Source organism: Lonchura striata, chromosome 1A, assembly GCF_050655825.1.
Source record: "Lonchura striata isolate lonStrDom1 chromosome 1A, ASM5065582v1, whole genome shotgun sequence".
Taxonomy (NCBI): domain Eukaryota; kingdom Metazoa; phylum Chordata; class Aves; order Passeriformes; family Estrildidae; genus Lonchura; species Lonchura striata.
This window is the reverse complement of record NC_140741.1, coordinates 52,314,752-52,338,307: the sequence shown is the minus strand read 5'-3', so window position 1 is coordinate 52,338,307 and position 23,556 is coordinate 52,314,752. Positions and strand designations below refer to the sequence as shown.

The 23,556-nt window shown below is 39.0% G+C and overlaps 1 protein-coding gene across 2 annotated transcripts in view; it reads left to right on the top strand.

Annotated features, from left to right (window-relative positions):
* Nucleotides 1–1,250: 1,250 nt before the first annotated feature.
* LIN7A (lin-7 cell polarity scaffold A) overlaps nt 1,251–23,556 on the top strand; it is a 46,140-nt gene continuing 23,834 nt past the window's right edge. For both annotated transcript variants that reach the window (XM_077783542.2, XM_021528057.4), the window contains exons 1-2: nt 1,251–1,545; nt 18,879–18,997. In XM_077783542.2, coding sequence (XP_077639668.1) covers nt 1,266–1,545; nt 18,879–18,997 — 399 coding nt within the window. In that variant the 5' untranslated portion in view covers nt 1,251–1,265. The remainder of the gene's footprint in view (nt 1,546–18,878; nt 18,998–23,556) is intronic.

Here is a 23,556-nt window from a genome sequence, read left to right as displayed (position 1 = left end):
TTTTGATTTTAAAAACTGTTTGCCAGGAACTATTTTTCCACTTTTGATATTTAAGCTAATTAAAATATTTTCTTGCCAAGATAACCAAATATGTTAATGTTTATCGTTATTTAGATAAATTGGTGCTGAATTCAGTTTATCAGAAGTGGGTGGTTCATATGAATATTAAACTCCTCTAATTTTAGAACAGCAAAATGTATTTTTAATCTGCTCTGGAAAGTTTAAGTGGCAAATTTTCCACATCTTCCCTAATTCTCTATACTACTGCTTAAATACCTTTGCAGCTGAAAGCTTTTATTCATGTGCATCCTTGTACTGCTGTACTTTCAAGTTCTCTGTGGTATGTGAAAAAGTAGTGGGTGAAGAGAAGAATGCTACTTTGCCCTTTATCCCAGTTTATTCCATACATGCCTAAGGTGCTCATGTGCTACACAGGGAAATAGTTTAAAAGGACACTATTCTGCATTCAATTTATTTCTCTAAACCATCATCCACCAAAGAGAAGGCAGCAGCAACTCAGTGGAAATCTGCCAGCCTATCACACCTTTCTCGGATGGCAACTGACCACGTTCCTTTCTCTTCTTGTGGACGACAAGGTAGGCTGCCGATAAACCTCGCAGAACTCCAGTGAAATTCCACCTTCGTGGGTGGTTTTTGACAGAGGCCTCCATGTTCACACGAGCTGTAGCTGACCTGCAAGAGGCGGCTGCCGTGTGTGTGTGACCAGCCCCTCGCGGTGGAGAGCTGGTGCGTGTGCTGTGTTTCTGAAGGACGGCCGGCCGCGGATACCAAGTAGAAGACAGATGATGGCTGGACTGATGAGGCCGGCGCCCTGGTCCATCCAAAAGGGTGGCACCTGATATGTCCCTTAATCCAAGGCCCTGCACAATGGCAGGAACCGCCTAGCCCGGCTCCGCGCGCGGGTTTTCCTTCCCGCAGGCAGCCCCGGGAGCCGGGCCTCACCAGGCACACCGCTCCCCGTGCCGCCGGGCCGGGCCCGGCCCGGCCCACCGCCCCCGGCCCAGGCGAGGCCGGGCCGCCGGATCCCGCCGGTCCTCCCCGCCCCGCGGCGCTGCGGAGCTCCCGCCCTCGCCCCTCTCTCTTCCTCCGCCGGCAGCTGCGGCATCCCCGGGGCGGCGGGACCGGCAGCGAACCGCCCCCCGCGCACGGCCCGGGCTGCTGCGGTCTCCGCGGTGCCGGTCCGTGCCCGAGGCGAGCGCGGCGAAGCGGGGCGGCTCGCCAGGCCCGGCTCCCGCAGCGCAGCCATGCCGGCAGCCCGCGCCGGGCCGCGCCGGGCCGCTCTGCGCCCGCAGCATCGCGGCGGCCCGTGTGCGATGAGCCGCCCACCCCTGGGCACCTTCTCCGCCCCGCTCGCCTCCTCCTCCCACGGAGCCACCCTCCTCCTCCGCCCCCTCTCCCTGCCAGCCTCCTCCCCGCCCTTCCCCGCACTCCACGCCGGTGCCGGAGCCGCGCGTCACTCGGGCTCCAGCCCCGCCGCAGATATGGCGACACTGACAGCGGTCCAGCCGCTCACGCTGGACAGAGGTAAGCGCGGCTGCCGCGGCTCCCTGGCCGCGCCTCCCCGGCCGCCCTGCCCGGGGGCCACCGCGGCAAGCGCCGGCTCTGCCCCCGCAGCTCCGGCGGGCGGGCGCTGCCGCGGCACAGCTCCGGCCCCGCAGTGCCCGCGGCTGGCGGCGGCGGCGGGCAGCGGGGATGCCCCTCTCGGCGGGGTTCAGGTGGGCGGCGAGAGAAGGTCTGAAACGGAGGGGATAAAACTTTGTGCGGGCAGGGGCCGGGATGGGGCGGGTATCCCGCCGCCGGTAGCGCCGCGGTGCCGCAAGAGCAGGACGCGGCTCCGCGGTCAGCGCTCCGGTCCGGAGGCGCTCCTCGGTGCCGCTCCGCCGCCCCCGCCCCGCGGGGCTCCCCGGGGGCGGCCCCGCCGTGGCTCCGCGCCGAGGCCCCGCGTCGCCACCCCCGCAGGTGGCTCGGCGGGGGATGCTCGGTGGCGGGGCAGCGCCGCTCCGGCTGCGGGCCGGGAGCCCACGTCTCTACGAGAGCGTTGTTTTCCGGCAAAATACGGCTTTTTAGGGGCTTGCGCCGCGGTGTGCGGGGATGGTTTCCGTGACTGCAACTTGTCCGTTCGCATGCAGAAGATCGGTTCTGCGTATTCGCGTAGACAGATGCGCGGTCCGGGGAGGGAGAGCATTGGTGTTTGGGTAGCCTTGAGGCTGTGTCAGTAGTAATCTTATACAGGGTAGCATAAGAGGGTGCTGAAATCTTGAAGTTTAAAATTAAACTTTTGCCTTCAGGCTGTAAAAATTGAACTTCATACCCTAGCAGTGCAGTTGTTCCCGTAATATGGTTCACCAGAAACCTCATTCAAATCGATTTCTGTGGGTTACAAGGGAGAGCAGCTTTGCTCCTACCCCTCCCAGTACGGCATTCTGAATTGCCGAGATGTCCTTCTTCCTCTTGCATCCAGAGGCTTCAAGAGGCTCCCAGTCCCTATAAATCTTGTACTCTTGAAGGAATAATTGAGGCCAGTGCCTTGCTGTTTTAAAAGTTTGTTTGTTTGTTTTTTCCAAAGGATTAAGACGAATTTGTTGAAGTAAGATGGAGATTTTTTTTTTTCTGTGAATCCTATGCAAATGAAACACAAACTCTGTTTCAAAATTGTAAAGGAGAGGTAGGCACCATTTCTAGAACCCAATTGAGAGCAAAACAGCCCACAAAGTACTCCACTTAGATTCCAGCATTAGTAGAAAGAGAGAAGCTAAAGTTATTTTTACTGAAATAGCAAAGTGTTAGCCTGCATTTTAAATTAAACTGCTCAGAAATCCACTGTGTAATCTACAGTTTCACCCTAATACTGTTTTCAGTAAGCAGGACAAATCTACTTTCTGGCAAAGGGTTGAACAGATGGCAATCCATTAGCAAACCTGACTCTTCAAACGAAATACTACTATTTCAGAATTATACATCCCTTTTTGCAAAACAATGCTTTAAAAATTCCACAATGCGCAAAAATGCAAATTAGTTCCAATTTAAATATAAGCATCTGCTATCTGTGTCCAGGATATGCCTAACCATTTGGCAGGCATGCCAGTGTTACAGTCTTCCTGGTTGTCAGCTACGGCTGGTATTCATATGAGTGAGATAAAACATCACAGAATGATAGGATGTGATGTGCAAAACAAAAACACAGGCAAGAGGAAATAGATTTAAATAGTGTTCCTGACCTGCAGAAGGCCATTTTGTCAGAGGGATACACTTCATCACTTTGTAACATGCGGCTGCATCAACTGTAGAGAATAGGCTGAAGCAATTCCAGAGGCAACTAGACCACACCAGTGCTTCCAAGTATTTCCTCTGTAGTCTTTCTTTCACAGTCATGGGAGATGGGAAGTTCTACATAGTGAGATTTTCAAGATTCCTGTTACTTTGGTTAAAGCAGATGAGCCATGTTTACAGTCACTATGCCTTGCACTTCTCTGCTTTGATCTTTAAAAGTCCCTTAAAAGTCTTGTACCCTCATATCCATTTCACTCAGCATAGCAATAAAATAGGGAGCATTTCAGGAGAGGTAGTATTGTTACTCTTGTATTTTTGAGGTAATTGCTTCTTGATCTCTGTCCAGGAATTGTTCTGCATTCCTCCTTGCTATGGGTCACTGACACTGGTAAAACATCATAAGGATATATACATTAGAAATATGAATTACACTCTGACATTGTCTCCTCCTGGAAAAAATATAATGACTGTATTCTAGTACGTAGATGGGAGCTTTCTTAAAGCCTGACATAAATGGCATTCAAAACCTGTATGGTAAAATGAATTACCATTTAAAGGTGAAGGGCATGGTGTGTGTGAATGATTGAAAGCCAATTATATTCTGGAAGATTACTTCAGTCCAAAGCACAGGAATTAATTTCCTTAATTCCTATCATCATGTGCCTTTCTACCTGCACAAATGTGTGCAAGTTCCATTAGGGCTCTTTAATATGTAGAACAAGTTCGCAAAATAATGGAAATTTTAATCACTTACAATTTAATCTCTAAGGCTTTTGCCTGACCTTTGCATGGTGCTCTGTTGGGAGGAGGAGAAGAAATCAGCAACTGTTTCAGGAAGGAAACCTAAGGCATTGTAGTGAGGAGTGGTACCACTTAGGGAAGGTGGCCCTAGCATTTGGGAGCTCTGGGAGAGGGATGTGCCTCCTGGGTGTCTTCCAAAAGCCAAGGGAGTCACGTCTTGGAGAAAGTGCTCCCTTCCTACCTTTATTGCAAATGTCTTACACCCTGAATCAATAGCACCCCATCAGTAATCTCCAGTGTCCATGAGAGCTAACTGGTGGAACTTTCAAAGCTTAAACTGTCAAGGTATAGAGAGCTATACCTTGTTTCAGGTTGAGACAAAGTTACAATAAAATGACAAGTCAAAGAAAACAAACTTGGGATATTTTTTCCTTTTATTTTATGTTCAAGGTTATGGATTTTTAAGTACATTCACAGCATAATTTACCTACATTAAAAAAGACAAAATTGTTACTTCACTCCAAAAGAAACACCTATACAGTTACTTTTCACTTCTTCCACAAGTATGTCTTCAGTAAAAACTTTGTTGACACTGGTTAGAGACAACTCTGATTTCAGTTAATTGGCATTTTCCAACAGTATTTATTTGTATTGGCATACCTCTCATCACTTTTTACTGCCTTTACCTCTCCTCTCAATGTTCTTTGTCTTCCAGAGAGCCATTGCTTCACCCTACCCCATGACCAACAGTAGCTGCCTTTCCCCTTATTATCCCAGTCCCAGGTCTCCCTTGCATGCTGCCTTCTATTGCCTTGCCCTTTTCAAAGCCCTGGTGCAGTTAACTCCATTGCTCTGTGCATTGCCCTTAATCTTTATCCATTTTCACTGTTCAGCAACCCAATTGCCTGCTCTAATCATGGGTTCTTCTGCTATCCAGTCACTCTAGCACCTCACCAGCCTGACATTCTCTCTAAAGCTGCGTACAGATCCAGCAACAATGTTCTGCTTTTCTCCAAGTGGGGGATGTCATCTCCCCCAGCCAGTTTAGTCTCATGATTATATGAAAACCTCACATGAGTTCCTGCATGCTGTGGGTACACATTCTATGCAATGAGAAATTAAAGCAAGCTTGTTGTGGGTGGGATCACTTATACTGTTTTAGCACAGTCTAATGAAAGCATTTTCTAGAGGTACCATTACCCTCCTGGAAATATGTTAAAATGGAATAGATTTCTGTGCTTCCCTTCGCACACATTTAAGGAATGGTCATAAGGAAGCCTGCAAATGGAAGGAGGCATATTTCTAGCTATGCATTATAGATGCTCCTCTCTATGTGAACATTTTTGTTTGAAATGTCTGACATATTTTTCATAAACCTTATCTTAATTCAAATTTTGCTTGTATTCTTCCTTACAATATGAAAATCAACTTCAAAAGAAAACTGACCATGTATTTTTACAAACTGCTGCAAAATCTCAGTCCCAGTTCCTCTGAATAGGATGAAAATGGCAGCTTTAAAAGGGCTCATTCTTGTTTTTGGAAATGCACAACTAGCCTATACAAAGACCACCTTCTGATCAAGAATAAGGAAATATCTTTTCATATGAAGGGAGACTTTCAACTGCCTTTTGATAATAATCCATGCCCTACTATGTTTTTCCCTATATGATTACTATTCATGTCACTGATGATTTCACTTTTTAATGTGACTGAGGGTAAAAGAAGCAATTTAACAGACTGAATATACAATACTGGTACTTTAATCCCTGTGAAGTTTCATAGCAAGGTCATAGCTATTGGCTATTGATTGGCAAATTTCTCTTGATTTCAAATACATCCTTGGGAATTGAAGGATTTCTTGCTGTTTGGCTGTAATGCATAACTGAGTTCTGGTTTTCTTTTACAAATTCAAGCAAATACTTTTCCAGTTGAGTGGGTGTCCCAAAACTTCCTGAGAATCTGTTATAAAGGACCATGTTCAGTAACAAGAAATAAAAATATGAATGAGCTTGGAATTGTCATCAGCTGTTAGACAAACTTCAGATGTGGTAGTAGATGGTACCTGACCATTAATATACATAGGTACTTGCTGAAGTACTTCTTCCTTTCTCTTCATCTCTTCTTGTCATTTTTCTTCTCACTACATCCTCATAGCCTACATAATTGGGAATTTTTTCCCTATCAGTGCCCTTATACAACAGAAATTGTATCAAACATAAGTTGCATCAGGCTGTGCATATATTATTATAATGTATATTTTCTTGGAAAAAAGATAAAGCATACTCATCAGGAAAAGAAAATCAGATTCATCAAGTGTGAAATACAGTCCTTGACAGGGGAGCAGCATAAAGCCAGATCTCTTTTGCACAGGGTGAAGCCCTGTGGAGCAGTGCTAAGTGATGTGCTGTTCCCTGCCTGGCTGCCTGTCTGTCATGGGGATGTCTTCTCTTGCTCTTCAGCTTAGCATGCCAAAATTGAAAAATCCTTCTGCAAGTGCCACACACTTCAAGTCTAACATTTCCCCTCTCGATGTGCCAACTGAGCACATATAAATAACCAAATTCATTCTTCCAAGAAAAAAAACCCTAATGTTTGTAGAGACAGAAAGAAAAGTGACAATTCGAGTTTCAGGCTAAAATGCTTGGGTTTTTTACATCAATGTTACCATTGATTTGATTTTTTTTAAACGCATTTTTCTGAAAGGATAGATTAAGGTAAGTGGATTGAGACAGTTGTTTGTGGGTGTTGACTGGGACACTTTATGAGAATCTGTACAGTTAAAGCACTGGTTAGTTAGATGTGTAGTTCAGTTGTGCCACATGGAACTCTAGAGCTGGAAACAAATACCCTCTGTCATGTCATAGAAACAAATACATGTCACCTCTGATGTTCACAACTGGTGTAAACACACATGAGAAGCGTTCAACTGTTAATCCTCTGTTCAGATGAGATTTGATTGACAATTTTTGCATATACACACATTTACATGTAGTAAAAATGTTTTCCTGTGTATAAACCACAAGCTTGGATCTTAGAGATGTTAAATAAAGAGGGAGATGTATGTACATATTTGAGAATTTATTTTACCAGGGTCCAAAAGGGAGTGGTTAAATAAACCTCAAATTTCTCAAATGCAACTTAGCTAAGCTACCAGGAAATGCACACAGCTTCTCATCATGTGTTATTACTCTACTGCTACTTTACTAAGTTTATTATTATTATTGCTAATAATACTAATACTGCTACTTCACTAATAAGAAAAAAGAGATTAAAAAATCTTCATTAGAAAAAAGAGATTAACAATTTTTTATTAGAATACCATATCTCAAGAAGAGATCAGAGGATGATCTTTATTTTTTAAAAGATGGAACAATGAAGTATGCATGAATGCACAGAGCATCAAAGCATTGATTTTGTTTCCATTCAAACAGGAATAATTCTAGAAGAAAAAGTTTTGCTGAAAATAGGCTCTTAATTTATTTCTCCTAAATGAAAGTTAGATTTTACTAGTCCTTTTTGATAAAAGCCCATGTTTAGTCACTAATCCTTCACATCCACTAACTCTTTCATTTTCTATTTCAAGCATGTCTTCTGAAAAAGTAAATCTCCTAGACCTTAAGGAATCAATTCCTCTACAATCAGTTAAGCATCGGGGAAGAATGTATTTGAAATAGATTAGGTGGATAACTGTGGCCATCATCAGCAGTCCTAGCCCTCAGAAATGGATATATCATCATCACTTCTCAATAGACTTGGCAGCTGCGTTTTTGTGAAACAGTACTTACTGAATCAGCACAGTAGCAAAAAGATAATATAGAGAGACAGACCAGAGAAACTTGAGAGGGAGTGGTGGCTTTCAAATCTATGAAGCAGTCATTGGAAAAATAGGTTGGTTGTATGTCTGATCTCCTCTGCAGACTGACAATCTTGTAATGTGATAGTAATAGCTATGGAGTTCCTAGACATCACCTTTTGCATCCTATGGGTAGAATTACATGAAAGCGTGTGCCCGTCATATCATAGGTAGATACCTTGGAAAATCAAGCTGCAACCTGAGAGGAGTTCTAGTAGTCCTGTTTCAATTCTTGGGATCATTCAACATGTAGGACACAAAGCAACAGAACTGTAAAGGTGACAGTGAGCTCTCTGTTTCACGTGGGTTTTCTGTTTCAAGGTTTTGTTTGTAAATTGCTGCGGCAATTCAACAGTCACAGCTTTCCTCCAAGATCATATTTGTTTCAAAGTTGAAAGCTAACAGTGATCAGTTGTTGAAATCTGCCAGCAGTGAATCTTTACTACCTCATTTTGCAGGGATTTATTAACAAAGGATTTTATTTATATCACTTTCTTCTTGCTTTTATCAGTTTTCACCTACACACAATGAAAGAACAGGGTTTTTTTCCTTTCCTGAGAAATTACTGGGGATGTAACCAAGTACCAGAGAGATGCAATCTGCAAAAAGCAGTATCAATAAATCCACTAAACTTTATGACAGCATATTAACTCTCTTCTCATTACCTAATCCTACAAATAAAGTGTTAAACGTGTATGTAATTACTGTGTTGCATCTATTGTTTTGCACAAATTACGTATTTTCACTGTTGTCTCATTAGACTCTCATCCTGTGTAGAAAAATAGAAGATAAAATTCTCATTCTAGACTTCAAGTGACAATTTGTATTGCCACTATGTACACTTGCCAGTAGCCCACAGCCATCTTTCTCATCTTTCTGGTAATCACATGAAGAGATTTAAGGCTAAGATTAGCTGGAGAGATAAGAACTGAGGAGAGGCAGCAGGAGACTCTGGTAATGACATACAAGCAGGGGAAAAGTGAGAGTTACTGCTTTGGCTCAAACACAGTGCCTGTTGTGAAGGCGAATTAGCATCCCTAAGTTAACCCTACCTCCCTTTGTGAAACACCTGTTGGGTCCTTTTTTTTCACCTCTTCCTATCTTCTTCCCTGCCAACAGAAATCTCTAATGCAGACTAAAAACACATGCTGGAAGTAGCATTGTGGGAAAGGCATGAGGTTGCCCATATGCCAATAGTTTTGTTTTGTGATGCTCACATAGTTTGTATAGATACTTGATTTTGCTTAGGCAGGAGACCAAGAGAATGGATTTTAGCTAAGAGGAAAGTGTGTTGTTTTTTCCTTCTGTTTTTCTTTGTTCAGGCTAGCTTATTCATTGTAATAGTTTCTGTTTTCTGCTTCTAGCTTAGTCAAATTTTCAATTCCTTCACTGATTTGAATATTTTTTGTCTATATACTTGAGCTGTAAAACACAAAGTAAATATTACATTCAAGTCCTCAGGTTATGTTAATGTATCAACCCTTTATTTTTCTTCTAATCTGGGATCAGAACCTCTAAAGTGTTTACATTTGATGTTCCAGCCAAGTGTCCAGAGAGTTTAGTGTTTAAAGGAGCTTCATGCCAGCATTGTGAGTGCTGTCTGCCAAAGCAGACCAACAAGATCAAGTGATGTGATCAAAAGAAGAGAGGCTGGTGAAGTTTTCAAGGCATCACTTTACCTGATGTTTCTTGCTACTGAAGGCAGCAGGCAGTTTCCTTGCTTTCACGTAGTTCAGCTTGTAGGTACTTAATGAATTAAGGCTGGGTGTATTCACTATACTGAATTTCTCAGCAAGTTATAGCTTTCCTTCAAAGGATGTTTTTTGTTACTTCACAGTTTCCAGAAGTCAGACAGAATATAATTTAACATGTCCTCTATAGGTAAATAACTGTTTTAAAAACCTGTGATCTTTATTTTTTAAATAATGCTTTTAGGAGGATTGAGAATTTAAATACCACAAAGTCAGAAACTACAGAATACCCTGCTTCCTGCAAGAAATAAGTGTTAAATAATAAATGCTTGTATGTTCCTTATATAAATAAGATGTACTTACTTGAATACAAAATAAACTTTAAGAAAAAGTGTTGTCTTTTGTAACATATTTGTAGCCAGCTGTACCTAGTCAAAAAGAAAGGATCAAAAGCATGTCTCAACTGTTCTGTTCATCAGTGAGAGACTAACTATAAATCATAGTTATGATCACAACAAGCAGGTATGATGAAACATTATGAAGTCAAAACTACATATGATGGGAAGAAATTTTACCTTTTAAAAAATAATCTTACCTTCCTTTCCCTCTTCTCTACAGCTAATTTAGGGGAAAAAATCACAAGATTTTGTTATAAGTACTGCATTAGAAAATACCATAGTTTAAAACACTCTTCTGTTCTTTGCATTTTCAGCTTTATTTTTTGATCTTTTCTCTTAAAAGATAATTTGATATCTTATTTTTATACTGATGCTATGTTCGGTGTCTTCTATACAAAGCAGTGGGTGTTGTCAAATGTAAAGGGTTGTAGCTGTAATTTCATCTTTCTCACATATGGCAAAATCTTCTGGTGAAAATTTTCAAACTTGTATTTATGCACCTCGTTATTCTGATTGCTTTAGAAATTGAAATGAAGCTAATAATTTGGAAGAAGAAAAATTATATCCGTGTTTAAAAATTATTAGGCTTTAAGGTTCATTTTAAATGCTCATATTTGAAAATTCTAATTGCATTATTGCTCTTCAGGCCTTGAATTAAGCCAGTGAAACTGATCTTATTGAAATTACTCTGAATTATCTGTTAATTTTTGCTTTACTCTTCTATGAATCATTATTATTTCTTTAAAAATAAGCACTGGAAATGTAACAGAATGATGCCACTTATGTCTAAGTAACTGTTGAATTCTTAATAGTTCTAGCTACTCTACAGATCAATCTCATACATGCCTAAGCAAATCAAATCTGAAATTGTTGTCAAAGATGCTCCTATGCCTTATATTAGTCATGTAAAGGCTTCAAGGAAAAAATTCTACTAGTTCTATCTATGTACAGTAATGAATATGCTAAGAAGATTGACCAAAGTAAAGCAAATGCAGTTCTCACAGTTGGCCTTCATGCTAGGTTAAGGCTACAAAAATCCCTAGCTGAGGACATGAACAGAAATCACTAGTCAAAACTTAGTAGAGTAAGCAGTGGGGTGAGATTATTTAAGACATTGTAGACATTGTAAGGTTCAGAGAGCACAGAGAGCATATTTTTTCATTTAAGGGAACCTTTTGAATGTTGTATTTGAATGAGCTAAGCAAAGTATTCAGGAGCAGTTTGCCTGAAACGTCAGCATTTGCCCAGATGTCAGTGTTTGCCCAAACCAGCCAAGGTGACTGAAGTATCTGAAGATAGCAATGAATGGCTTTCATGGTGTTGAGGATGCTGGATAGGGGGGTCTCAAGACAGTTTGCTGTCTGTGATCACAGATAGCACTGCTTTCCCTGCAAATAAGTTGTGTCCTTTCTAGAAGTTGTTTTTACAAAATATCTCAGATGTCTCAGATCAGCCTGTCTTGTTCAGGTGTTGCTGCCAAAGCTGCTGGAAAAACTTGTGGTATATAGCACTGCCCTGGGTTGTGCAACATTTGCATCACAGGCTCTGTGTCTGAGAAATGGACTGAAGCACAGAACCTGGGTGCCTGTAGGATGCCTGAGAAGCTAGAGCCAAATGGAATCTGAGCTCAGCTCAAACATATAGACTAAAACAAGGTCTGATGAGTATCCAGAGAAAATGATGACATTGATGATATGGTGACATGATGGTAGTGAGGCACCAATGCCCCAGGCATTGGAGGAATATACGTAGAAACTCATGGGGATATACCATTAATATTTTTTAGGGCAATCATCTCACATCAGGCAAAAGAGACAGACAGACATATATTAATTATAGCTCTTCCTGTTTTTTTCTCATACATTAAGAAGAAAAAAAATCCATAAAATAGTCTGTTAAGGCATTTTAAAAAGCTTTAAATAAAAACTACATTGGCCTGACTTGTAATGACACTTCTCTTGTCAAATGTAACTCTTCTGAGGTATGATGTCTCCTAGACCACAGGGAGAAAATTTGCATGAGTCTTTCTCTATATATCTGGACAGTAAGAGTGGGTTTCATCATAGTGATGTCTGACATGTAGGATGCAGGCATTTACATCTGAGTTAATCTAGTCTTCCTTTACAGTCAACAAAGGGACAAGGCACTCCAGAGTATGATTCATTTCATGTAAAGTAGGACAGATGAGTGGTAGCCTCAAAATGTCTCTTCTTCCTCATTGACTGTAACAACAGTTGAGGGTGAGTCACTGGGCTGTCCATGTCTACATCAAAAGTGCAGCAACTGAAACTCTCACCAGAAGATGAGTCATAAGAGCTCTCTACAGTTGTTCTTTGTTATTTTTATTTATGTATTTCATAGTAATGTTTAACTGCAGGACTGTAAAGTGACAATGCCTTAAACATGTTACTGCTACCCATATCATCTAAACCAAAGTGTAAAAGCACTGGTAGTACTATTCTTGCTTAATCTTGCTTATTCTTATTAATTTGAATAGATCTTACAGGTGCATACTGTGAAGTGTTAAATAATATTGCTGCTTTCTAACAGTTTAGCTCATTGCTCCCTGTACATCGAGTGTGATTTACCATGGTGAAGTACATCTTTACGCTTACTGATTAGCATGAAATTTGGAGCAAGACAAAAATATCAATTTAAATGAGAAAAAAGGCAGCTCTTTCCCTCAACATTTCTGAACTCTCCAGATTAGACTAAATAAATAAAGTTAATGGAAGGACCTCTGAATTTAGGAGAGCACTGTGCTGATAGCAAGGCACCAAAGAGGTGAATGAAGCATATTGGACAGTCTGGTATTGTAAGAGTAAGACTTGCTGTGTTGTATAAACCAGTGCCAGACAGCTGAACTCTGGTAATACAGAACATTTTGCAGAGATAGATACTGAAATTTTTCCAAAGCTTGTGCTTTAACCATGAAATCACATAAATACTTTGATACAATGCACTAGGGCTGTTGGCTATGAATTATGAATGAACTTTGCTAATCACCACTGAATTTTGATTTCCCAGCCATTGATTACCTGCTGTCATTTGATAGTGTTTGCAGAAGATTGCTAAATATAATAAAGCATCCTGTGTAGGCCTGTGGAATAATGATAAAAAGTTGACAGAATTACATTAAGAATTCTGGAATGTATTCTCATGAGCTTGAAGAAATAACAGAACCTGAATGCAAGTATTAGAGGAATGAAAATTATAAGAACCTTTTATGTCATGCAAATTCTTCACCTTCAGCCTGATTAAAGGTCTTCAGGCACAACAGAACAGAGCTTGCAGATTTCCAGGATTATTATTCTGTAATGCTATGGTGAAGCTAGTGAATATTTTAGAGACTTACCAAGTACCTTGCTGTCAGTTTGTAGTGATGTTTTACCTCATTGAGAAATCAAAGACTGGTGTTTATGCAGCACATTTACTTTTCCTAGTAACCAGCATAATAAGGCAGTGACAGTCCCCAAAATTAAAAGGAATGAGGCATAGAAAGACCTCAAGAAGATGAGAAACGTGGTCTCTAATATTTTGATAGTACAAGATATCGCTATATTTTGGGTTTGGGAACAGCTCAGCAACTTAATTCTAGAGTACTTACCAGACTAAAGAAATGCTGTGTTTCTGTATGATTACTGTTTTGACCCAAACTGATATTACATGGCATTGCAGCTAATATTACCTAGTATTCTCTTATGTCAGAGGATAATATATTTATTTTAAAGATTGCAGACCAATTGTCTCATAGACTAGCACAAAAGAGGAAGATTAGATAGACACTTATCTTGGTAGATAATTTTGCAGTATAAGACATGTACATACCTTCTTTTCTATAAGTCACTTAGGTATTAAATGAAACACATTTAGCATGCTAAAATAATTTGCTATATTTTTTCAATAATTTTCAACCTGACTAAACTGGCACAAATATAAACCCTGCACAAAATCTACTGGAGTAAAACCTCAGCCTCGACAACTTTCAGAGAATGCTTTGAGCCTAGTCTACTGAATTTTAGTGGTAATATGAGAGAGCACCAAGTTCCCACTATGCAGGATTCATTCTGTGGGTTCATAATTTGCTTTCAAGTTGTAAAAGCTGTATTAGAAAAAGCATTTGCTTTTTAAATGTTTAGCAAATAAAAGAGATCAGTCTACAGTGCAAGTGAACAAAAGCCAGCAAGTAAAAACCATATATAACAGAACAAAGAGATAACTGAGCCAGATGATGGTTTTTCTCAACTGCACTCAGCTGTATATATATGTATACATGATCTGTACAGTGTATAATGTGTTGCAGTACAGTATCCTGCTACTTCTATGTTCTAGTGGTTTCTCCAAGGGTTTGTATAGCAATCTTCTGCTTGTGTCCTGCTAGCAGTGCAAGTGGAACATCATTCAAACGAAAATACAGAAAGAACGCTTGAAATGAAGATTTTTTTTTTTTCTGGGAGTCATGCTTTTCTTCTGATGATTGCACTTGATAAAATACATTCCATCCACCCACAGGCCCCTGCCTTCTCTGTTCCACTGATAACGTGACCCACCACACTGAAAGTGTATTATTTCCTGAAAGGCTGTAGGCAAACATGATGATAATGAGAAGAAAAAAGAAGAATTAATGTTAACCAGAATGGGAGAGAGAGAAATTGTGCATATGTATGAGAAAACAAAAAATTAAAGTGTGCTGAGAGTTGGATTTAGTAAGGGAGGGGAAGTGAGTGCATATTCCTTTTAAGATGTATATATCATATAATACAAAGGAATAATTCTACTTGCATCATCAGTCAGTTCCTACCAATTTGTGAGCTATGAATGGGGGAAATGACAATAACCACATCAGCACAAATTTCATTTTAGTGTAATGGAGTTCGTATTTTGGAAAATGTGAGAGTACACAAAACAATCCTTTTCAAAAATAAGTATCTTTGCTTCAAGAGAGGACTAAGGAAATACACAGAGATAAAAAGTAAAGATATTTCATTTAAATAGAACTTAACTTGTTTTAACATAATTCCAATATTTTTTTAACATATATCTATGTAAACACACACACAATCTTTTCATCCATTTGCCCTTTTCACAACTATGTAAGAAAATGGTATTTAAGAACAAATCATTTGTGATAGAATTTACAAGCAAAACTAGTTAGTTTTTTAGTCAAAGATGGATTGAGAAGAAAATTATCCTAGCAGTATTTGTCAAACATATGACAGTGCTCTCTAATTGACTTCAACAGGGGCAGATTACCTGCTATATGCTTTATTTAATGTAACTTTAAAGTGTTACTCATTGCCAGTCATATCACTTCTTGGAGCAAACACTTGTTTTAGCTGGAGCTCACCTTGAGAGAACCATCAGGAAGCCTGTGCATCACTTAAGCTCTTGTCCACTGCTAAATTTCACTTTTTAACCTGTCCTAAAGTTTCCTCTTCAAAGTTATTAATGGAAGGAACTACAGCCTATTTCAAAAGGTCGTATTTTATACACTCATATTTTTATGTTTTTAGCTGGCTTAAAGTAATCTGTTTTGTGCAAAGTGTTATATTTTGCTCCTGATTAAACATCAGTTGATAACCAGCAACTTTGGCCCTGAATAAATGATTCATTTTCCTTCTGTAATTTATATACTGTTCTCTCTTCTCTGAGCAGTATCCCACAAGTCATTGCCAAATTGAGCAAGCTATGAGCCTATTGGTGACAAGAGAAAGAAGAGTGCTCATTGTTAATGGATAGGTGACTAATAAATCAAAGCTGGAACTTGGGCATCAGCATTCATGTATTTTAGTATGCTGGATGAATTTGGAAGTGTGAAAAATCAGAATGCTTTGGGGATATTCTGCTTTTATTTACTTCCAATTCTGCTTTTATATACTTCCAATCACTTCTGGGTCAGAAAGTTAAGTATTCTAGTATTTGCAAATGACAATTTAGTGCCCAGTTTTGCCTATGAGGCTACATAGTATACACCCATGATAGACTATTCAACCAGAAGATGAGTTTATCATTTGTATTGTAATACTCATCACTTTAAAAGTGATTAATTATCCTCTAGAGTCTGACCTATGCCCTATGGAAATGCTTAGACCTGTACTTAACTCTTTTAAATTGATTAATTTAGCTAAAGCTTTTTATGTTTCCTTCCAATCATTACAAATGTCTCATATAATATAGTTTATTTCAGGACTGTAGAAATGTGGGCTGTTTCCCAGAACTTGCAGGTGTGGTGATAACTTTTCAAAACAACTGCAAAATAGCAACCAATCTGCCATCTCTGGTATTATCTTTTACAGATATAGCTGGTGAGAGGCTAAGACAGTTCAAAACTTACCTGAACTGGACTGGATAAGACCCCAGTCTGACTTAGATTATTTCAATAGCTATCATGTACAACATGAATTACAGAGCCTTTATCTATTCTATTATGGTAGGCTGTTGAAGCTTCTTCAGAATAAATCATACAATTGTTTTGTGCTGTCCTTATGTATCAGTTTACACCAACTAGTAGTAATAACTGGGTATTTAATAGCTAGTATTTAACTAGCTACAAGTCTTGTGTGGCAGATAAAGAAAAATTCCAAGGCAAATCATTCAATAGCTTTGTTAAAAAAATCATTGTAATAACATTATTATTATGAGAACATCAAAAATTTTATTAGCTTTTCATATTAAGTTTCCAACCTATATGATTCTGTGATTCTATGGTACTGAATGTTTTGTAATTTTTTTGCACTCTATTGAAATGATTCTTGCTACAAGTGTATTTACTGCTACTTAAATCTTAAAACCACCTTATTTGATGTATTAGCTCTTATCAGTCATATTCTTCTCTCTAGAATCCAATTTTTTTCTTGATTTCCATGGCCTTATTATCAGATCTCCTTTTAGCTTTCTGATCATCACTTCAGTAAGTGTTTTGGAGGGATCTTGCTTGATACAGCTGTGGTCTGGTAGCATGGACTGGATGCCCAGTAGCAGTTGAAGCACTGCTTGGAGCAAAAGCTCAGGTGTAACTATTGAATGCAGGGTCAGGTTCCTTTCATCTGAAAGTTTATGAGCTCCAAGACTGCTCTGCCATGCAAGCTATAGCCCACTAAGTGATCATCCTCCTGAAAGAAGCACTGTGCTTTCTGCTGTGCTTCCTCTCATGACTTGAACTGTCTTTTGGCAGAGGCCTCTAAAAAAGCTTGAGAATTGTTTAGGTGTTTGTTAATCTACTAAGGCAGCAGCTACCATGCTGACTAGTTGCCTGCCTCTTTTAATTAAATTGTAAATTTTTTGAGATGTCATCTATTCTTTTCCAGTGGAAAAGATAAATTGATGCAGTGGATAATAGTATTTTTCTTATCAACACAAATTTATTACTATGATTTTTATTCCTATTGCAGCTCGTCCACTGTCATGTATTTTTTCTATTTCCAGAAGATTTCTCATGTCTTTGTTGCATCAGACATCTGGTCAGTATAGCTCAGTTACAAGACAAGGATTGTAAGAACTGTTTCAATTAGCATAATCTCCCAATCAAGAACAGTGCAATCTTTGTCATTGGAAAGGAGAATTATATAAGGTTGCTTCTAGACATTGTAGTAATTCTGGAGTTGTGTGGTTGAAGGGAGAAGTGAGGGGGTTTTTTCTGCACTTAAAACACAGAATTAAAATGCCTCAAATACTGTTTTGTTATTTAATACTATGCATTCATTTCTTCACTGGGATACAGACCTACATTTAACAGAGTGGCGTAACTGGCCAGTAGAGGCTCTGGTGGCTATGAAAAAGACACAAGAAGATGTGAAAATGGCCACACAGTCAAGATAGCAGCATTGCCATGTTCAGCTCTACTGGCAAACTTAAAGGAAAAGCTGGAAGGCAGCCATGAAGTGACAGAGGAGAAAATCCCCTCTGCTTAAGCTCTGTCATCCTCAAGACTGACCAGGATGTGTTTTGCTCAGTTCACTCCTAATGTAAGACAGTGTGACTACTCTCCATAAGACCAGCCACTATTTCTTATGCCTCTGTGTCCCCAGCCATAAAGGATTGTTGGGCAACTTATGGGTTAATTTGGGATTTTTTTTTATGTGTTTTGGTAATAGCTGTAAATTAGGAACTCATGTTAAAGAGAAAAAATTTGAGTGAGGGTACAGGTACTGTTCAGCCAGACCAGAATCCCACTCACCATTCAATATGGCTTAAGCCTTCCAGTCTGCTCTTCAGAGACACTTTGATCTTTCCCTTGACAATACACAGGTGCTTAAGGAGAAGTTAGGCCACCAAAAATACTGTTCCATGTATTTTTCCGTGTATTTCTATGGGTCATATGGGTTTTGTGTAGTAGATCTTTGGAGACCTAGACAAGAACATTACATTTACTCTTCTCTAGTAGACTTCCCATTCTTCCAGAGCAAACTTCAACTGCCTCTAGCAAACTTTATTAGTTGATATTAAGATTAATAAGAAGAAAAGATAAAATATTTTTTCTTGTGCATTGTCATCCTGAGGGCTCTTACGTAAAGACACAGCTTCAGATTCTTCTTTCATATTTTCTGAAAGCAAACCCTATGTTTTTCCTGTGCCATTTTCTCTTGTGGAGAAAATAAGAACTCTTTTAGTTCTGATACAGATTAGCCACTTTGAACTTGTACCTTTGTTCCAAAGATTGTTTCCTGCTAAGATTGAACCTCTCTCTGTCTGTTGTACATGTACGTGCATGGTTTATCTGTACTTTGGGATTTGGATCTCTCAACAGCTGTGTTGTTGCCTAGCAAAGTCTGTTATGACCCAAGACATACAGTATGTGTAGGTAAAGCTGATTTTAAATTTAAAATGACAGTCCATGTGCCCTTTTTAGTAATTTATTAGTCACTGTTTATACTGACCCGTATGCCTTTTGTTTTCCCTACTCAGATGTTGCAAGAGCAATCGAGTTACTGGAGAAATTGCAGGAATCTGGAGAAGTACCAGTACACAAGCTACAATCTCTAAAGAAGGTGTTGCAGAGTGAGTTTTGTACGGCTATCAGAGAGGTATGAATTTGAGATTTATAGTTACTTCTCAGACTAACATTACTCAGTAGAGAAAAGTGTATTTGCCTTTCACGGCTACGTTGTATAAAAGATGATGGATGTGAGATCTGTCTGTAGCTGCCTGCTACTGTGCAGAACATAGAAGTTACTGAAACGCAGACACAGAACAGTTGTGTCAGTCAGACATCAGGCATTGCTGAGGCAATCAGCCTTGCTGAGGAGAGTGATTAATTAGTACTTTAGGGTTCTGCTCACATTGTTTAAGGGTCTGTGGTAACCTGTACAGCACTGTGCTGGGATATGGGGTCCTGCCAGTTTTGGTCAGTGCAAACTTGAATGCCTCTCCTTTGAGCTCAGGTATGTGATAGGGAGGTGCTGATAAAATCAGAATGCAGTGACAGCCAAAAGGGGCAAGACTGAAGTTAACTGAACTGACTTAAGGACTCTTACCTTGGAAGTCAGTGGTTGGGTCCTCATGTCAGTGGGCTTTGCTCCTCATGTCAGAAATCCTTGCCATACTGCTAAGAGCTGTGATCATTCCACTATCAGCTGTGCTCAGGGCCTTCCTAAGCTCTGCTCAACAGTAGATAAATAGTAATTGTTTTCTTCTAGTCAAGCTAGAGAAGATGCACCACAGTTCTACATGCACACAAGCAGTATCTTTAAAGCAGTTAAACTACAAACACTTCTGTTTGAGTTTATTAGAAAGAAAACATGGTTTAATACAACTTTATGTCAGATATTTTACCTACTAAACCAAGGAGACTCTTAGCCTGCTGAACAGAAGCAGCTCTAAATGCCCTAATGAAGGCAACATCTTTTTAGCAGAAAACCTTTAAAAACTTCTGTTTTAGTTTGTCTGTGTACTGCCTGGAACTAATCCTCCATTGCTGAAATCAATGGGGAATCTAATGTTCCCTCAATGGTAGCAAAAACTGAGCTCCTGATAACTAGGCAACAGGAGCAGATTGATTGAGTGGACTGCTGAGCGGCTGAAAGGAAAAAAAGAGATGAACTGACATTAGTTTAATAAGCAAAAATATTAGTTTAATAAGCAAAATGGAATATACTCTTTGTTTTATGAAATATATTCTTCAGTGTGAGAATCAGAGAGAGGCTCCCGCCTAATTAAATTGCAGTTTTCAAGACTTTTTAAAGGGAGCAGTGTTCCCTGACAATAAATAATAAATAGTGTTCACTGACAATAAATAATGGCACTGTGTACCCTCAAAAGCTGATATTTTAACTAGTCCTTTCATTTAAGCAAACTAAATGCTTCTTTAAGTAACCACAGAACATAGAAAAGCTGTGGGATTGATTGGGGTTTTCTTCCGATAGCTGGGCCTGGTACTCCAATTGTTAAAGGCAGCTTTGAGTCTTTGCAGCACTGTCAATGAAATCTTAACAAATTTTTATTAGTCTCAAGAAAACAATTTTAGCAGAAGCAAAAACAAAATTTAAGAACAAGGAAGTTGGCTTAGAAAAATGCTTTCTCAATTCAATGAACTGAAAGTAGATCTTAACAAAATCATCTCAGTGGCACAAAAGGTCTTCACAGAGTATTGTGTAAAGACAACCTGTGACTGGAGTTAGTTGTTACACAAGAATTGAGAGATGATGATTAATAAACAGTTCTGCCAACTTCATAAACTAAAAAATGTATTTCTTATTAAGTTTATATATAGCGTATCTTTCTAACATATCACTACCAGAGAACAAAATTTCTACACACAAAAAATTTGTACCATTCTCTGAAATGTGTGTAAATCTTCTTTTAGAACAAAAAATTCAAATAGAAAAGACCCACCCAATAATAAATCTTTTCATTGAGGGAGAGTGGGAGGATTGACATATGTACCTTGTGAGTACTTAGGGTTGTTCTACATGTGGCTGCTCTTTTCAGCTACATTAAGTCCTTGGCAGATACTTAGACTGTAATGCTCTTTTTTTCTACTAGTTGAAGAGCTGTTGGAAAACTTAGAAAAGAATTGCTTCTGTATTAAAAAAAAAAAAAAAAAGCATAGAATATTTTGGTCATATTACATTGTTAGCTGTCTCCAAACACTACAAGAGGGATTGGGAAGGTATCAGAGCTGTGTCATGTCATTAATCAGGGATGCCCTTCTTCTATGTCCTTCATGTACACTGGAATTTATTGAACGGCGCAGATTTTTCTGCGTGCTTGAGTTTGAGATAGCTAAGGCTACACAGAAATTTCTCTACAAATGCTCTCTCCTGCTGTTCATCTTTCCTTACCTTAGTGCAAGATGTGAGAGTATGGTGACTAGATTTTAATTTTCTTTATTAGCACCTACTCAGACTAGAGGAGAAAAATTGTTGGCATTACAAGAGAATGCACGGCAGCCAGTTGGAAATAATGAGAAAAGTGGGAGTGAAGCAGACCGGGTGTGAGCTGTAGGTAGGAGTAATCAAAATGGGATGAAGAGATAGGCTTTGTGTTAGTATGCAAATTCTGAAAGAGCCTGCTTTTTATATATATGCAGATATTAAGATATTCAGTGTGCTGTGTTCATTCTATAATGCATGATCTAAGCCTTATTTTCTTTCATCAGAAAATCTAGTAAAAGAGGTTAAGGCTGACTTTTGTAGTTCTATAAGCACCACAATGGAGGAACTTTGTGAAATAAAAATTTCCATTTTCCAGTCAAAGAAATTATGTAAACTTAACTGTCCAGTGAGATTGCTTGTTAAAATAAGTCCCAGAGAAACTCAGCATTGGGCTGAGTGTAGGTGAAAGGATCAAAGATGAAATGCAATATGCCCTGTACTAACTAAATGTGTCTTGTCTGTTCTACAAGTAGGAATTCTTTTAACTACAGAAGCAGGAGGTTACTTTCATGACTCACTAGCCTTTAAAAGTATGAGATATAATATTAGATGGCATACATTCCAGTTGAATGTGTAGGAATCTATCTAATGGCTGTAATTAATTGTATTTATGGGAATCTATTTAGTAAATCAAATTTCAAATCCCTACATTTATATTCCATAGAATTTTTTTTTTAAGTGACTGAATTAATGAAATTTAAATAGAAGTATTTTAGCATTTTTCAAGGATGCTATGTTAGGAAATGGTGATTAATGGTTCTCACTTAGCTAAATATAAGTGCCACCAACTGAAATATTCTGTCTGGCACTAGGCAGGAATATGGATATGCTCTGAAAATAATGGAAATAATTGAAGTGTATAATGGCCTCAGTATTTCTTTTTCACCTGAATACTCCTAGACCAGAAAACAAGTTAACCAAAATCTGATGAAACTGAAAGTCGGTTTGAAAAAAAATTAATTTTGTTTTAAAATTAGTTATTTTGAAAGCTCCCTAGCTACATGAAGATTAATTAGGCCTCTATAGCTTTGTCATCTCATAAAACTTGCACAAATCTTTTCCATTATACCATTAAGTCCTTTACCCTTCTAAATGTTTTTGCTGTTTATTTAAAGCGGTTGTTATGTTATAGTAATCTGATTTCCAAGGGGTTACTGGACTAAATGAAGGGCTGTGAAAGTGAATGCATAATTGAGCTACTGAGAAGTTAAATTCATATTCAACATGAAACTAGACAACCTATTTGATAAAGTTACTTTAATTGGCAGCAAAAGGAAGTTGTAAAAACTGTAAGATAAGGTGAATTTCTGGTCTGGCAAGAAACCCTTAAGACCAGTGGGCACAGATGATAGAGTAAAAAGCTGAGCAAAACACTGTGGACCATCAACAAGAAAATGTGATATGCCTTAGCAGCTTATGTGAATTTCATTTGCTGCTAACGTTTGATAATTGGTGGTCAAGTACCAGAAGAATAACAATACAGTTTAATAAACACTTGCATCTCCTGGTGAGGAAAGTTTTCTTTCAGGTTGATTCCCTGATTTCTGTGTGTTGAATATGTAATATTCAGGTGTATTTTGTTTTTCTCCCAGTTTTCCTTTGCTACTCAATTTTCCATTTCAAGGTTAAATCAAAAGTTTTTCTGTGTGGATATTGTTTGAAAGAAGGTCTGATTAGGAAATACCTATGGTGAATCAATGCCAAAATAAATCAGATAAAAATGTAGTGTGGTAACCAGACACATTATTTTATATTGTTATGACTCCCACCAGAATGTTGCATCATCACAGAAAAGCAATTCTGTAGGATTCAGTCACTGACAAAGGAGGAGCAATCAACACAAAGTACTCTAATCTTGTCCATCTTGTATGAAATTAGTCATTGGGAAAGCATGTTGTCTTTGAAAATAGTTCCGTTCCTACCTCAGTAGTTTAAAACCTTTTCAAGTTTGCTATAAAATATAAACAGAGCATCCTGGACATTTAAAGACTCCTGTTGGCTTACAGACATAAAAATGGCAATGGCAGAGCACTGCCCCATGTTTTTCATGAGGTCCTGATCCTCTCTAGTTACTTTAGAGATACACTTGCTTATGTTGTATAGTATTGACATCACAGTTTCATTATACATTAGGTAGGATAGTTTAATAAGCTTAGTCAGTATTTTGGAATTATTTCCTTCAATTACTAGTTTCATTTCCATGCCTTAGC